Source organism: Furipterus horrens, unplaced genomic scaffold (assembly GCF_987537825.1).
Source record: "Furipterus horrens unplaced genomic scaffold, mFurHor1.1.pri manual_scaffold_5, whole genome shotgun sequence".
NCBI lineage: Eukaryota > Metazoa > Chordata > Mammalia > Chiroptera > Furipteridae > Furipterus > Furipterus horrens.
In genome coordinates, this window is record NW_028327175.1 from 182,448,923 (window position 1) to 182,465,357 (window position 16,435).

The 16,435-nt window shown below is 41.2% G+C and overlaps 1 protein-coding gene, 1 non-coding gene and 1 pseudogene across 2 annotated transcripts; all 3 read left to right on the forward strand.

Moving 5' to 3' along the window:
- The first annotated feature begins 1,547 nt into the window (after window positions 1-1,547).
- AS3MT (arsenite methyltransferase) lies at window positions 1,548-10,480 on the forward strand. Its single transcript, XM_090279423.1, is given in 13 exon segments — window positions 1,548-1,557; window positions 1,711-1,782; window positions 1,785-1,842; window positions 3,002-3,024; window positions 3,027-3,093; window positions 3,095-3,141; window positions 3,865-3,918; window positions 3,921-3,996; window positions 4,863-5,142; window positions 6,755-6,870; window positions 7,592-7,623; window positions 7,740-7,858; window positions 10,349-10,480. Coding segments are annotated over 13 exon segments (1,086 nt in total).
- TRNAG-CCC (transfer RNA glycine (anticodon CCC)) lies at window positions 8,883-8,953 on the forward strand. The gene has a single exon. It is a non-coding gene; the product is annotated as a tRNA-Gly (tRNA).
- A 4,508-nt stretch (window positions 10,481-14,988) lies between the features above and the next one.
- Window positions 14,989-15,590, forward strand: LOC150010568 (ribosomal protein eL22-like pseudogene; annotated as a pseudogene).
- Window positions 15,591-16,435: the final 845 nt, after the last annotated feature.

Here is a 16,435-nt window from a genome sequence, read left to right on the forward strand (position 1 = left end):
GTTGCCTCTTCTACATACCCTTCTGGGGACCAAACCTGAAAACCAGGCATGTGCCCTGACCGGGAATCGAACCTCCAGACTTTTGCTTTATGCGATGATGTTCAATCAACTGACCCACACTGGTCAGGGTTGGAATATTTTCTTTTCTTGAAGACACAACTGCAGGCACCAGAGCACAAGACCACCAGAACATGACACCACAGAGCCCTTCATTGATACCATGTTCTCTGCATACCATCTCTGTATACTGTATTAAGTATCCCATACCCACCCATGTAAAAGCAGTATGTGTTTCTCCATTTTGCTTTTTATCCATGCTACAGATTTCCTCACTTTGCTATCTCCTGCCTCCTTACTCTATCACCAGTGGATTTCAGGTACCTTTCTTATGTTCTCTCCTAGGATTCTAAATTCATGAAAGAGATTCAGAACTGACATTCTCAGGAGTGTTTTCCCAACCATTGAGATCTTGCCGTGAGCACATCCTCAAAAAGTTGGCTCAAATGAATTCTTAGAAAACTTTTCTATAGGTGGAACATTTTTTCCTCAACAGAGGGACTTTTAGTACAAAGGGGCAGGAAGAAACATTTTTGGGAATGAGGACTGTTCATGAATTCACAGAAATGTACACTAAAGAAAGATGAATTTTGCCTTGGCCAGTGTGACTCAGTGGGTTGGGCATCTTTCCACAAGGCGAAAGGTCACCGGTTTGATTCCAGTCAGAGCACGTGCCTGGGTTGTGGGTTTGGTCCCCCGGTCAGGGCCTATGTGGGAGGCAACCAGTCAATGTTTCTCTCTTGTATGAAGTTTCTCTTTCTCTCTGTCTCCCTCCCTTCCCCTCTCTCTAAAAATAATTAAATAAAAAAAGGAACTGAATGTAAATTATATCTCAATAAAACTAACTTTAAAAAATAGATTGAGAAAAAGTGAGTTCATTTCCCAAATGGGCAAAAATCATTATATATGTGGGTGTTCATTTATATCAGACTACAAGATTTATAAGATGGTGAAAACCACAGTGAGCAATAAAGAAAGATAGAAACAAATAGTAATAGCCCCTTCCTGGTTGTAAAAACTAAAGATAGCCAAGGTGACATTGGGCCCAGCAGTACCAGAGCATGGAGAAGTCTGTGCTGGAGCGTCAGGCTGGAAGCAGTCCAGGGTGGGTGGCCGGCAGAGGCTGGGTGCTGGCTTGGAAGCCCACTGGGCTCAGGCCTGCCTACCCTGGGATGGGACCTCAGGTTATCTCAGTCTCTGGAGCTGGCTTTGGGGAACCAGAGTCCTGGAATCTGGAGACCCAGGAGATAGTGAGTGTGCCGCCCCTTGCCTCCTGGCCCAGGCGCCCAGCTCCTTTCCCTGACCCCCTCACCACTACCCTTAACACTTGGACCTACCACGTACCTCTTAACCTACTTCTCCATCCCAGTGCCCTGCTTCCCCTAGGCTCATGCTCACACCCTCTCCTTTCAGCCATCTTTTCCCCCTCTAGGCAGTTTGCCCCCTCACCCCCCAAATCTGGAAGGACTTGTAGGTGAAAGCAATAAGGAATGGCCAAAGGTATAGTGTAGTCTAGGACTGGGGCAGGGCAGAATCTGAGTTTAGGGCTTTGCCTGGAGCGAACGCTGACTAAGCCTGGGTGGGTTGGGGGTGGGGGTGGTGTCATAGTCAGTATTTCTTCCCTCTCCCCAACTCACCCTGCCCTTGGGTCAGATCTACTACTACTACGGCAGGTACTAGAGAAATCAGCAGACCTCCAGACTACTGCCTGTGTCACTGCAGCCAGGTGGGTCCTCAGCATATTTGAGAAGACCTCTATTGTGTACATGAAGAAGTAGCCTTGATGTTGAATAGAGGGCCCCATGCTGCCCCCATGAAGACTCCAGACAACACTTTCTCAAAAAATAGCAATGCTGGTCACTAGGGAACTATCCCATTGCCGAAGCCACCCAGCCTGCCTTGTGTGTCATAGAACTAATAATCACAGCACTGGTCATCTTGCTGCTCTGTGTAAGAATTTCCAGTAACCAACCCCCCTCCACTTTACTCACAGGATACATTCACACTCCTTTGACCTGACATTCAAGACTGTCCAGCCCTGACTGGTATGACTCAGTTGGTTGGGTGTCGTTCTGCAAAGCTAAAGGTCGCAGGTTCGATTCCCGGTCAGGGCACATGCCTGAGGTGCGGGTTTGTTCCTGGTTGGGGTGTGTACGAGAGGCAACTGAATGATGTTTCTCATGTCAATGTCTTCCTCCCTCTCTTTCTCCCTCTCTTCCCCTTTCTCTAAAAATAAATAAAATCGTAAAAACAAAACAAAACAAAAGACTGTTCATTAGTTTGGCTCTTCTTCCTAAGCAACCTCAGTTCCCTCTGATACAGTATATTACTGCAGCCAGAACTTTCCCTTCCTCCTGCTATCAGAACCACCAGCATGACTTCTGCCTGTCAGCATGTAGTTTAAATGTCCTCCTTCTCCTTTCTACCTTCCAAATCCTGCCCCCCCAATACCTCACTGATTTCCTACCTACTTTCTGAAGCTTTCTCGAATCCTTGAGCACCCCCTTCCCCAAACCACTACAGGACTTACTTGCCTTTGCCACTTAGTTTGTCAATAAATAATGGAAAATCTTTTCTGTGCTCATGTTTTAGCACCCCAGTCAAGTATACTGAGCTGGCAGAAATCTTGTCCTACATTTTCTTCAATAACTAGCACAGTTCTGGACCTGCATTTGGTGCTCAGCTATTGTCTAAATGGATTTATTCAACAAATAATTTAGAAGGCTTGTTTGTCTTAGCACGTGGCACAGTGCCCAACAATGCAATGGTAAACAAAACAGAGCCGCAGACTTCATGGAGCTTCCAGTTTCGTGGAAATTGAATGAATGGTGGAAGGAAGGAAGGAAAGGAGGGAGGGAGGAAGAATTTCTAAGGGTTAGTGGTTCCACATCTTCTAGTCTCTAGAGGGAAAAAAATATGTTTATATGTATTTTCTGTTTCCTAGATATTATGGCTGTGTTCTGGTCATCCATCAAAATGCCGAATCTTGGGCCTGGGCAGTGAAAGTGACCGAGATTGCTATGCACTGAGACGGTTCTCGTGAGAAGGGACGTGTTACTGGAAATGACAGAAGGTCAGGTAAAACAATGACTTGGAGGAAAAAATTCTCAGAAGCATTCATTTAGAGATAACGTTGTTTCCTTTGTGACTCTTCAAGGAGAATTTCTTTGAAAGATTCTATTCACTTATTCTTAGAGGGGAAGGGAAAGAGAAAGAGAGAAACATTGATATGTGAAACATCAATTGGTTGGTTGCCTCTTGCACATGCCCCGGCAACCCAGGCATGTGCCCATACCAGGAATTGAACAAGCATGTGCCAAGAATCAAACTGGCGACCTTTTGTTTTGTGGGAAAAAGCCCAGCCAACTGAGCCACACCAGTCAGGGCTCTTCAAGGAAAATTGAAGAATTCTGCTAAATGCAATGCTTATCTGTGTCACTCATGCTTTTTGCCCTGGAAGCTGAGCACTTTGACAACTAGTAGGTTCTTCTGGAAGAACACAGTCAGAGGTTTGATTTGGTATATGAATATCATGATGATCCAGTGGAGTTTGATCTTTTCTTTCCTGCTGCCACCTACCCTACAAGATTTCGTTAATGAATGAAGAGCAAGCAAAAACCAGGTACCAATCAGGGAATGCCCCATTGAGTTGTCCCAGGCTGTAGTATGTACATGCCCAGAGGAACCTTGTATACTTATCGAAAATAGTCTGGGGGAAATATATTCCATTAGTAACAGGAAATTTTTAGGGAGAAAAGTAGTGTATTTTTTAAAATGTTAACTATCAAATCTATATTTTGCTTTTCTTAGAAGTGGCTAAAAAGTATATTGAATGTCACCTGGAAAAATATGGCTTCCAGGCACCAAGGTGACTTTTATTCATGGCTACATAGAGAAGCTGGGAGAGGCTGGAATAAAAAATGAGAGTTATGATGTTATGTAGGTCTCTATTCTTACTGATATGAATACAGCCCATTTCCTATTGAACACACCAATGTCACCACTATTTGCTGAATTAACTCTCATTTAGGGTGATAAACTGAATTTAGCATGACTTAATAAAGAAAAGGAGCTGGTCTGGCCCAAGAGAGAACTTATGTTAAACTTCACCATAAACCAATGAGCTCAAAAGAACAGGGAGACCACTGAGTCTGCTCATACAATACACACTGACCTGTTATCTTTAATATTATTTTCATAGCAAAGTACAGGATTCTGTGCTTCTTTCCTTTGAGTTGTTGTCAAATCGTGCCCAACTGACAGTCTTAAATAAACTGCCTTAAGGAACTTAGCCTTTTTACATGTGGGATAAGAAATGCCTTGTACAGGAGGCATCTGGCCCCAGGCCATTTTGTTGCATGAACATCAGGGTATGAACAAGTAAGAAGCATGCCTCAATTTTTTTCCTGCACTCAAATTTGCTAACAATTTACTGAGATTTTAAACACTGTCCATCTTCCTTACCCTGGGAAAAAGTTGAGTGTGGGAAAGAGGGGAGGGAGGCAGGGAGAGACGTTATTGTAGGAACTAGGTCTCCAATTAGCTAAATAAAATCTTAAAATTCCTGCTCACTTATATGCCTGAGATTTTAAGGATGATATTGAAAAAATGTATTATTATGAAAGTACATGATAGTGAGGTAGGAGATAGTCAGGAGTGAGGAAACTCTGGAGATGCCCCAGGACTAAGACAAAGGACATCGATACAGAACAGAGACTGTCTGTCCCTGGTAGGTTTTTCTGTCTGAGTTTCTTGAGGGGGAGGGTCAAAGTTTCCTTCTGAGTCTTTTTTTTCTTAATGAACAGTTTAAAATCAATATCCCAGAAAGACGACTCCAGGATGGCAAAACTTGGTCCCTTCATTTACAAAGTATCAGCTCAAGCATTTACATTTTCCCCGCCCCCTTGGTTTTTAATATTGATTTTAGCCCCTCATTCCTTTCTTCACTATCTGGAACTAATGCAATCTTTAACCTTGTTTGGACTAAAGCTGTTTCAGCATGATGGGGAGCTGTACTTCAGTGACGTCTCTGCTAGCCTTGAATTGCCAGAAGGAATCAGAACACACTAAATTTTATGGGGGTAGGTGTCCTTTTTGTTTTGTTGTGTTTTGCTTTAAGGCAGATACTTGTTCATGTACACAGCGCCATTCTGCTAATATCTAGGATAAGGCTTTGTGATGTGGGAGTACATGGATCAGATCTGGAGGCTTAGGTTCCATTCTTCCTCTGCCTCTTAAAAGTGGTATGATTTTGCCCCGGCTAGTGGTGTTCAGAGGGTTGAGTGCCAGCCTGTGAACTGAAAAGTTGCTGGTTCAGTTCCCAGTCCAGGCACATCCCTGGGTTGCACATTGATGTTTCACGCCTTCCCTTCCCTTCTCTCTAAAAATAAATTTTAAAAAATATTTTAAAAGTGGTATGACCTTGGACAATTTAATTAATGTCCTTGAATCATTGTTTTCCAAATTGTTAAATGTAAATAATACTACAATCTGTTTATAGGGCTCTTTTGAAAATTAGATGGGGTAATAAATGTGGAAGATACTTTGAAAACTGTAGTGTGGAAATGAAGGCAACTGTCCCTGAACTGATACCCCTTAATCCCCTTTTGCTCTCATCTTGTGTTGTTTATTCCTTTGTTGTCATGGTAATGGAGTCTCTGGAAATTGAGATAAATACATGTGTGTGGTCCATCTAATTATGAAATCAAAAGTTCTTACTTTAAAAATAATGTTAAATTTTTTTCTTATAAAATAATACATGGATATTGTCAAAAAGTTGAAAAATACAAAAAGTAAAAGACAAAATTACTACTAATTATATAGCCTGGCAATAAGCTCTTCAACATTTTGATATGTATCCTTTTCGGATTATTTTTCCCTCTGTGGGTGTAATAGAACTGGGGGCATGCCATATATAGAATTTAGTATTCAGATTTTATTTAGAACATTTCCTAAGCCTAAACATTTAAAATATTTTAGATGTTTGTGTTACACAACTGTACTCAGCTGTACCATACTTTATTTGACCATTTCTTTATCGGCAATTACTCAGTTGTTTCTAATTTGGTGTAATAAATTAAAAAGCTGCACAATGCCTTACTAACATTAGTAGTAGTGATTTTTCTAGTAGCAGATCATTATGAAATTAATCTGGAGCTAAAAGGCTATTTTGTAATTTTTCTTTTCTATTTTTAAAAGATTTTATTTATTTTTAGGGAGAGGAGATGGGAGGGAGACAGAGAGGGAGAGAAACATTGATGTGAACGAGAAACATTGATCAGCTGCCTCTTGAATGCGCCCCAACGGGGGACTGGCCCACAATCCAGGCATGTGCCCTGACTGGGAATCAAACTGGTGACCTTTTTGCTTTGCGGGACGATGCCCAACCAACTGAGCCACTTCGGTCAGAGCTGTAGTTTCTCTTTTATGCCTTTTAATACTCGCATAACTTAGTACTTTTCAGAACGTGACACAACATGAATGAGTATTAGGGTAACAGCTGGGTGGAATCACTACATTAGTGACTATCCTGAAAAATGGTCCCCAGAGACCATTAGCTAGCATACTCAATTTTAACGATGACTTTCTAGGACCTATGTGTTAACTAATACTATATCCTTATCAATTATGTAGAAGAGTAATCCCCTTCATACCTAGTTTTATTGGTGGGTCTGTGATTTTTCTTTTTTCAGGTGAGTTTCTGGGTGATGCTTTGTACTGGAAGGACCTTGTCATCCTTGCCTCAAACGCTGGGTTCTGCCCTCCATGTGTGGTCACTGCCAACCTTGTTACAATTCACAACAAGAAACTAGAGTGATCGCTAAGATGCAGTACGGAATATTATAATTATCCCCTGAATGGTTCACATTTGGTGAGGAGCAAGTGTCAACTGAATGAGTCTCACTGAGGGAGACTTTATGTCCTCTGGAAATCTGCATTTTATCTTCTGTTTAATGGCAACCTCCCAAAGTTTGATATTTAATAAAGCACTTTTAAGTTAATAAATAGAGTGAAATGCCCAGAAAGATAATTGTGGGGGCACGCCCCGGCTTGGTGGATACTCTTTGTCCTGCAGAGGTTTTGGGATTGCGGATGAGGAGACATGAGTTAACCTGGACACTGATTTCTGTCTAGGAGGAAGAGAGGTGGCAGTTATCTCTAGAGGAGAAAAGCCCCAAACCCCCTTTCCTCGTACCTTGTATTGAGAAGGGTATGTGTAGGGGTATACAGTCAGGATACATAAATCACCAATTAATCCCAAATGTTTTGGTTACTATTAACTTCTAGGGATTACGGATAACAACGAAAGGAGCACAGTGGTTGCTTTAGGTTAAGGTCCACTGGATCCTCTGGTGCCAAAGGATCACCAGGTGAGAGCAGAGCAAGCTTCAAAGCATAATATACATTCTTTAAGCCTGATTTCCCACAGGGATCCCTGGTGCAATCATTGGGTCATGTCTGCCTCCAGCTTTCCCAGTTTTCTGGTTGAGACTTACAGGCCTTTTGCAAGGCCTAACTCACAGTGAGACTACAGTTCCCGATACCACACAAAGCGGTCCCCTACAGGTAATTGCTGGCATTCAAAGCAAATCATCCTTATAATATGTATGCTCTTCATCTGCTGAGCAACCCAGTAGCTGTCTGAATGCTGGAGATGAACCATGAGTAAATTCTGTTTTTAGGTGACTATTGTTTTGCTTCTGCAACATTTTCCCTTTTCAAACTCCCTAAGACAGGACCAGCCAAAAGATGCCAAGGACATGAAAAAGAACTAATATTTGATACAAATTTCACATTTAAGGTAAATAAAAACTTCCGAGAGCGATCAATTTGTTCTTCTACTTATTTATACCTGCATTGGTTTATTCCTTTATTTTTTATTATTGTATTTTTTTCCATTACCATTTATCCCCCTTATACTGCACTGCACCCCCCCCCCCAACAATTGCCACACTGTTGTCCATGACCATGATTCCTTTTTCCTTTTTGCTCAATTCCTCCACCCACTAACTCACTGGTTGACTCTTATATGTGCCCTAACCGGGATCGAACCCTCAACCTTGGCATATGGGGACGAAACTCTTAACTAGCTGAGCGACCTGGGCAGGGCCAAAGTGAAATTGGAAAAGTCAGCGTTCGTGCTGCCTCTCACCACTAAAACCGATAAGCAGAGACAGGGATTGAATCTTTTCGGGTGCTTTATTCACATGGCCAGCGATCTGAGAAGATGGCGGGTTATGCACCCTCTCAGACTGTCTTATATTTCCTTTCAAGCCAGCCTTTTTTAGAAGGATGGAGAAAGTGTAGGTAAGGGATTTGGAATTCAGGAAAGAGGTAAATCAGATAACAGCTGCAGTCCAGCAACTCCCCTAACATCCTTTCATCTGTTGACCAGTGATTTTCTATCAGGGACCTGTGTCCTGTATCCTGGGTAATTTTGTATATCTGTTTCCTGGGTGGTGGGATGCCTCTTCCTGGAACACAATGACTCAGATACCATGTTGATTGCTTATGGTCTCTTCTGGAGCACAAAGGTCGGATTGCTCGTGGTCTCCTGGAGTTAGGGTGGACCAAACCTTCAGTTCCTGAAACTATAGCTTCTTACATGCATTAACTACAAAGCTTATTAACTATTACCTAAAACTAAAATTTTCTAACTTTTGAGTTCCCCCATCAAAAGTGGAGTAGGTTTTATTTTCTCAAAATGGAAAAGTACAGTCTTTAGAATCAGTTATGTGGGTTCAAATTCTAGCTCTATTATTTATTACTGGAGTAAGCTTGACTAAGTCACCAAAATTCTTTGAGATACAGTTTGTTTCAAACGAGCGCCGCTGGTGTAGTGGTATCATGCAAGATTCCCATTCTTGCGACCCGGGTTCGATTCCCGGGCGGCGCACTACCTTCCCTTTTGGGTCTGCTGCATGGGCAACAACAGACCCTCCATATCACCCCGCCCAGGCTCTGTAGCTTCAGCTTCACTGGAGAGGACACTCCAGCATCATCACAAGGTGTCGATTCAACACGGGAGGAGACAGATACCGTGTCACTCCCGAGTCGGACTGCACAGCCATTCTCGGCGGTGCAGATAGACTCTTAAGAAGCTACACCATCGTCTCTCGAGACGGACGGCTGCCGACGACGACAGTTTGTTTCACTATAAAAGTAGGGATAACAATACCTATTTTGCAGCATTTTTATAAAGGTTAGCAATGCTATGGCAAAACATTTGTACATACTGGAAACTCAGTAAATAGAAGATACAGCCATTTTTTCCCAAAGGTGGAAGGACTTACTGCTTTCTTCTTCCTCTTCCCTTCTTCTCCTTCTTCTTATTCTCCTCCTCCCCCTCCTTCCCCACCTCCTCTTTCTCCTTCTTTTCTTCCTCCTCCTTCTCCTTCTTCTTCCATCCAAATAGCATCTTCAAATTTCTTAACTACTGGTGTAGTGGAGCCATTAATGTTTTTTCACTGATGCACAGCCCTGTGACCTACTGCCTGATCCAAGATTCACAGAATCAGAAAAAGAAGGGCTTTTGAACCCATTGTTCTTGTTTAGTGGCTTTCAAAAACAAAACAAAACACTTTTCATAACAGAATTACTATTTTTTATTTATTGATTTGAGAAAGAGAGAGATAGATATTGATTTGTTGATTCATTGGTTGATTTTTGTATATGCCCTGACCAGAATCGAACCCATAGCCTTGGCATATTGGGATGGCACTGGAACCAACTGAGCTACCCAGCCAGGGCCTAATAGCAGAGATTATTTTTTAAGCAACCACTTATTTAAAACTCCAATACCTACTATGTCAGGGATTGCTTTACATAACTGCAATATATGAAGGGGCAAATGCAGTTTATCTGATGGTTGCCCAGAATCTCCAGTGCTCACTCCTGGTTTCCAAGGCATGCACCTTTTACATGCTTTCCAGGCACCCTGGCACTCATAGAAACATACTTTAAAATGACCAGTCCAAAGTCCTCATTTTAATGATGAATAAGGTGAAGCTCAATGTTTTCTACACCTGTCTCTGAGGAGAGATTAGATACTGGAGCAATGAGTGTCCTTTTCTTGCATTTCCACCAAAGAAAAACTGATATGATACCAGTCAATTCCATCTGGAAATACGCATGAAACTGGCAGCAGGGTCTGAACATGAGTAAATACAATGTCAGCAGGTGTAGGTCTTGTATCCTGAAATGGCACTCATTAGTAAAACTTCTGGATTTTTTTTTTCTTTTGAGACTGAAGTGACATTTCTTAAATGTGCGTTTTTAACGCACCTTTCAGGAAGGAGAAATGGTTGAAGTGGATGAGGAAACAGCAGCTGTCTTGAAGAATTCATGATTTGCCCAAGATTTTTTGATCAGACCAATTGGAGAGAAGTTGCCAACATGTGGAGGCTGTCCTGCTTTAGTATGAAAGGTTTGGCTTTTAATTTCTTACCCTCAGAGAACAATTTGAATAATCATTATGCTGGCCACAAACTACTAAAGCAAGAAACAAGTCATTATTCTTTTTTTTTTTAATCCTCACCTGAGGACATGCACTCTGATTTTTTAAATTTTTTATTTTTAGAGAGGGAGGGAGAGAAACATTGATGTGAGAAACATCAATTGACTGCCTTTTGCATGCAACCCTACCAGAGACTAAACTGGTAACGTAGGCATGTGCCCACTGGGAATTGAACCCTTTACCTTTTGGTCTACGGGGTGCTGCTCCAACCAATTGAGCCACACCTGCCAGGGCTGAGCGTGTTTCTTTTTAAGTATATTTTATTCATTATGCTATTACAATTGTCCCAACATTTCCCCCTTTGCTCCCCTCTGCCCAGTAACCTCCTTCCCTTCAGTAATCCCACCCCCCTTAGTTCATGTCCATGGGTCGTGAATATAAGTTCTTTGGCTTCACCCTTTCCTATACTATTCTTAACATCCCTCTGTCTATTTTGTACCTACCAATTATGCTTCTTAATTCCTTTTCCCCCATTCTCCCTCTTCCCCCTCCCAGCTGATAACCCTCCAACTGATCCCCATACCTGTGATTCTGTTCCTGTTCTGGTTGTTTGCTTAGTTTGTTTTTGTTTTTTAGATTCAGTTGTGGATAGTTGTGAGTTTGTTGTCATTTTAATGTTCATAGTTTTGATCTTTTTCTTAAATAAGTTCCTTTAACATTTCATATATTAATGACTTGGTGATGATGAAATCCTTTAGTTTTATCTTGTCTGGGAAGCACTTTACCTGCACTTCATTTCTAAATGATAGATTTGCTGGATAGAGTAATCTTTATTGTAGCTCCTTGCTTTTCATCACTTTGAATACTCCTGCCAGGCCCTTCTTGTCTGCAAAGTGTCTTTAGTAATCAGCTGATAGTTTTATAGGAACTCCTTCGTAGGTAACCCTCTGCTTTTCTCTTGCTTTGTTTAAGATTCTCTCTTTATCTTTAACCGTTGGCATTTTAATTATGATGCGTTTTGGTGTGGTCCTCTTTGAGTCCAACTTGTTTGGGACTCTGTGATTATTGGATTTGTATGTCTATTTCCTTCTCCAAATTAGGAAAGTTTCCTATCATTATTTTTTCAAATAAGTTTTCAATTTCTTGTTCTTCCTCTTGTCCGTCTGGCATCCCTATGATTGGGATGTTGACACTTTTGGAGATGTCCCAGAGTTTTCTTATTCTATGCTCTCTTTTTTAAAATTCCTGTTGTTTCATTCTGTATTATTTCTTCCTTGTGTTCCAAATAGTTGATTTGAACCCCAGTTTTCTTCCCTTCACTGTTGGTTCCCTGTGGATTTTTTTTTACTTCACTTAGTGTAATCTTAATTTCTTCCCTTATGCTTCTGCCATACTCAGTCAGCTCTTTGAGCAGCCTTATCACTAGTGTTTTGAACTCTGCATCTGATAAGTTGGCTATTTCCATTTTGTTTAGTTATTTTTCTGGGGTTTTGCTCTGTTCTTTCATCTGAACCATATTTGTCTCCTCAATTTGGCAGCCTCCCTGTGTTTGTTTCTGTGTATTAGGTAGAGCTGCTTTGACTCTCTGCCTTAGCGAACCTGTTAGGTTTTATGGGGCATAGCCTTAGGTCATCACCAGTGTTAGGTTTTATGGGGTATAGCCTTAGGTCATCGCCAGGGCAGGACAACCCACTTCACCACTTTGTGGCTCTGTATATGGGTTGGGGTCTGAGAGGGGACAATGCCGCTGTCTGGCTGCTGGAGGCTTGCTTGTCACTTGTTCTTCTTCCAGTCACTTCACCCACTTCCCATATGTGTCTGGTGCCCCTCTAGTTGCTGCCCTGGTGGTGGTTCCCAGAGTGAGTAGGTCTGCATACATTCTAGGACCATGCAGGCCCTTTAAACAGACTCTCCTGAGAGACGGGCAGTTTCTTCTGTCGCCCAAACCCCCACTGGTTTTTATAACCAGAAGTTATAAGGCTTTATTTTCCTGGAGCTGGAACCCTGGGTTGCACAGTCTGGCCTGGGGTTGGGATCCCTCGCTCCTCAGGTGCCCCTCCCAATTTTTATCCAGCACACATGAATGTGGGACCACCCTGCTGCTGCCACCTCACTGCAGCTGCTGCCTTGCTGCTGCCGCCTCCTTGCCATCGCCTCACCGTGTCCTCTCTGCTCTGGCTCCGGTCTCCACCTCTCCTCTCTGTCTGGGTGAAAGTGGCCTCTTGAAATCCTTGGTTGTCTGAATTCCATATAGTTTGATTTTCTGGCAGGTCTGAGTGTTTGTTTTGTTTTTGTTTTTGTTTTGAGGTTAGTTGTGATCCTTCTTATGGTTGAGCAAGGAGGCGAAGCATGTCCACCTATGCCTCCATCTTGACCAGATGATCTCGTTTTTTAATAAACAGCTTAAAATCAATATCCCAAAAAGCAGCTTCAGGATGGCAAAACTTTGTTCCCTTCACTCAATATTGTCCTTTGATGCACAAAAGGTTTTAATTTTGAAGTTCAATTTATCAAATTTTTTCTTTGCTTGCTTGTGCTTTTGGTGTAATAGCTAAGAATCCATTGCTTAATCCGAAGTCATGAAGGTTCTTCTAGTATACTCATGGTTTTATTTTTCATGTTTAAAATTTTAATTCATCTAAAATTTACTTTATCCCAAATGTTGAGGTAAAAATGTGACTATTTTTCCGAGCATTAACTAGTACAAGTTTTCCCATTTCCTTTATTAAATAAGCATAATTTTCCACTGTTTGTATCATACCTTAATTTCTTTTTCTTTTTCTTTTTTTTTAGATTAAAAAATTTTACTTTTAGAGAGAGGGTAAGGGAGGGAGAAAGAGAGGGAGAGAAACATGGATGTGCAAGAGAAACAATGATTGGCTGCCTCTCACATGCCCCAATCAGGTACTGGTCCACAACCAAGCATGCACCCTGACTGGGAATGGAACCAGCGACCCTCTGGTTTGTGGAACAACACGCAACCCACTGAGCCACACCAGCCAGGGCATCATATCTTAATTTCTTAAATGTATATTTGAGCCAGTATTCCACTGTATTCTAAAATTATTTTCTAAAATATTTTTGATTCATATTTAGAATTATTCTAGTAACAGAGATATTGATATTGCATTTTCTATGGACTTTTATCACAATTTATCTCATGTCATCTCTTACAACTACCCAACATTTTCCCCATTCATGCTATCGTAATTATTCTATTAATCCATTCATTCATTTATAATATTTTTATTGTTAAACTAGGCTTAGTGATGGGTGTCAAGTCTCCTTTGGTTGACAGAACTTCCAACATTCACCACACTCATGACAGAATGCACCTCAAGGCACTGAATGTGGGGCCCCAGGGAAATAAGATACTGATATTGCTGTGGTCAGATGGTGACATAGCATGGGGTTTAAATATGCTGGCTGTGGAATCAGAGAGACTAGGTTCAGATCTTGGCTCTGTCACTTACATGTGATCTTGGGTATGTTACCTTATCTCCTTAAACCCTTGGCTTCCTCATGTGGAATGGGGAGGTAATAATCAATTTTTCTCCCTCAGATTGTGAAGATCAAATGAAATGAAAATGTTAGCCCAATGCCTGCCTGGCACATAATACAAACTTAGTTCTTTTTTAATCCTCACCTGAGGATAAGTTTTCTTTTTCTTTTTGACAAGTACATGTCAATGAGGATGATTTATTAAAAAAAATTAATTGATTTATCTATTTATTTGTTTGTTTATTTATTTTATTTTTAGAGAGAGGGGAAAGGAGAAAGAGAGGGAGAGAAACATCACTGTGTGGTTGCCTCTCACTCGCGCCCCCAACTGGGGACCTGACGTGCAACCTAGTAATGTGCCCTGACTGGGAATTGAACCAGCAACACTTGGATCCCAGGCTGATGCTCAATCCACTGAGCCACAACAGCCAGACTGAGGATAAGTTTTCATTGATATTAAAGAGAGAGGAAGGGGGAGTGAGGGAGAGGGAGAGAGAGAAACTTCAATGTCAGAGAGAAACATTGATCAACTCCCCCCCCACCCCACCCCTACACACCCTGACTGGGGATCAAACCTGCAACCTAGCCATGTATCCTGACTGGGAATGGAACCTGCAGCGTTTTGGTGTGGGGGCAATGCTCCAACCAACTGAGCCACCCAGCCAGGGCATGATACATACTTAAGAAATAGCAACAGTTATAAGTATCGGTTTGTATTTATTAAGATTCTTGGTTGCTTGGGATTCTGTTCAAGTATTTGAGTTCTGACCATCTTTATAGGATTCTTTTATTATTCTCCTATATTCCCTTTCTCTTGGGCTCAGAAGTTCTGTAATCTTGCTCCATAAATTTTTTTGCTTTCTATTGCTTGTGTTTTTGTAGTAATTTTGGATACATTGAGCATACATTGATATCCAAGTAACTTGTGCCTTTTTCTCCTCCTTTTGTTACCTCATAAGCAGTCTCTAGGGGTAATGCTGCTGCTCTGGTTGGGTAGCTCAGTTAGTTAGAGCACTGCACAAAATACCAAGGTTGTGGGTTCAGTCCCGGTTAAGGGCACATACAAGAATGAACCAATTAATGCATAAATAAGTGGAACAACAAATCGGTGTTCCTCTCTTCCTCCCCCTTCCTCTCTTTCTAAAATCAATAATTAAAAAAAAAAAAAAAAAGAATAAGAGTGAAGCTGCTCTTTGCTTGTAGGGACTGCCTGCAAGATGGTGCCTGCAAGAAGCCTAAGAAGACAACCTGGAAGTTTGGTCTGGGCCTTTCTCACCCAGTAGAAGATGGAATTTTTGATTCCACACATTTTGAACAGTTTCTATGGGAGAAGGTTAAAGTCAATGGAAAACCTGGAAGTCTTGGGAATGTTAGTCACACTGAATTCTTCAAAAATAAAATCATGGTTTCTGAGAAACAGTTCTCTAAAACATAGTTGAAATATCTTCCCAAGAAATACCTTAAGAAGAGCAGTCTTTGTGATTGGCTTCATGTAGTTGCATCTGACAAGGAGATTTAAGAACTTTGTTACTTCCAGATAGGTCAAGATGAAGACAAATCTGAGTCTGAGGACTAGGGGAGGCCACCTTTTAGAGGGCTTTGCTTACTAAGAAAACAAATGAAGTGTACAAGAGAAACATCTAGAAATGAACTTTTAGTTTATCAGTGAGTAAAAAACAGTACTCTGGGGAGCGGGGAGTGAAGCTTATTTAGAGATCACTCTAAAAAATAAAAAAGGTACATTTGTAGCTGAGAAAGTTTAGTCAAACATAAGAGATGAGAAGCCCACAGACAAAAAACCCTAATATGTTCTTGTTTGACCACTATCACATGCGTAAGTTGAGCCCAAGCTAAATATAGAAAACACCTGTAGAGCTGAAGAATGATTTCCTTTCTTTGCTTTATTCAAATCTTGAGCTCTTGCTGTTGTTACTCTTCTGTTTTTCTAAGAGGATGATATTTTGGAAGGCAGAGAAATCTGACTTCTGACTTTTCAGTCCTTTAAATATTTCACCAATGTATTATTGATATTTTGAAATTCTTAGAATTTCATGGATTATATAAAACCTGTTGATTGGAATTAATGTTTATTTTGAAATGTTTTCATCATTCTGGTACTCCTGTTACCTGGTTTTCTGAATGCTGGCTATAAAAGCTGTCAGGGGATTACAGTTATTTACAAGGAAAAGGAGTCTGTCTTCCTGTCACAACATTTCAGTATACATTGGCCATAAAAAAATGTAGTTAAATGATCTTGCTTCTACAGAAAGCCATTTTCTTTCAGCATAGCTGTTTTTGCTCTCCTTCCTAGTGTGTATGCGGGGCCATGTACAGGTGGGCTTTTTGACCTCAGATATGGGTTGCAACATTCTTCATATTTGAACTGGTTTACTCCAATAATCTCCTTTCTATTCTGCCTTA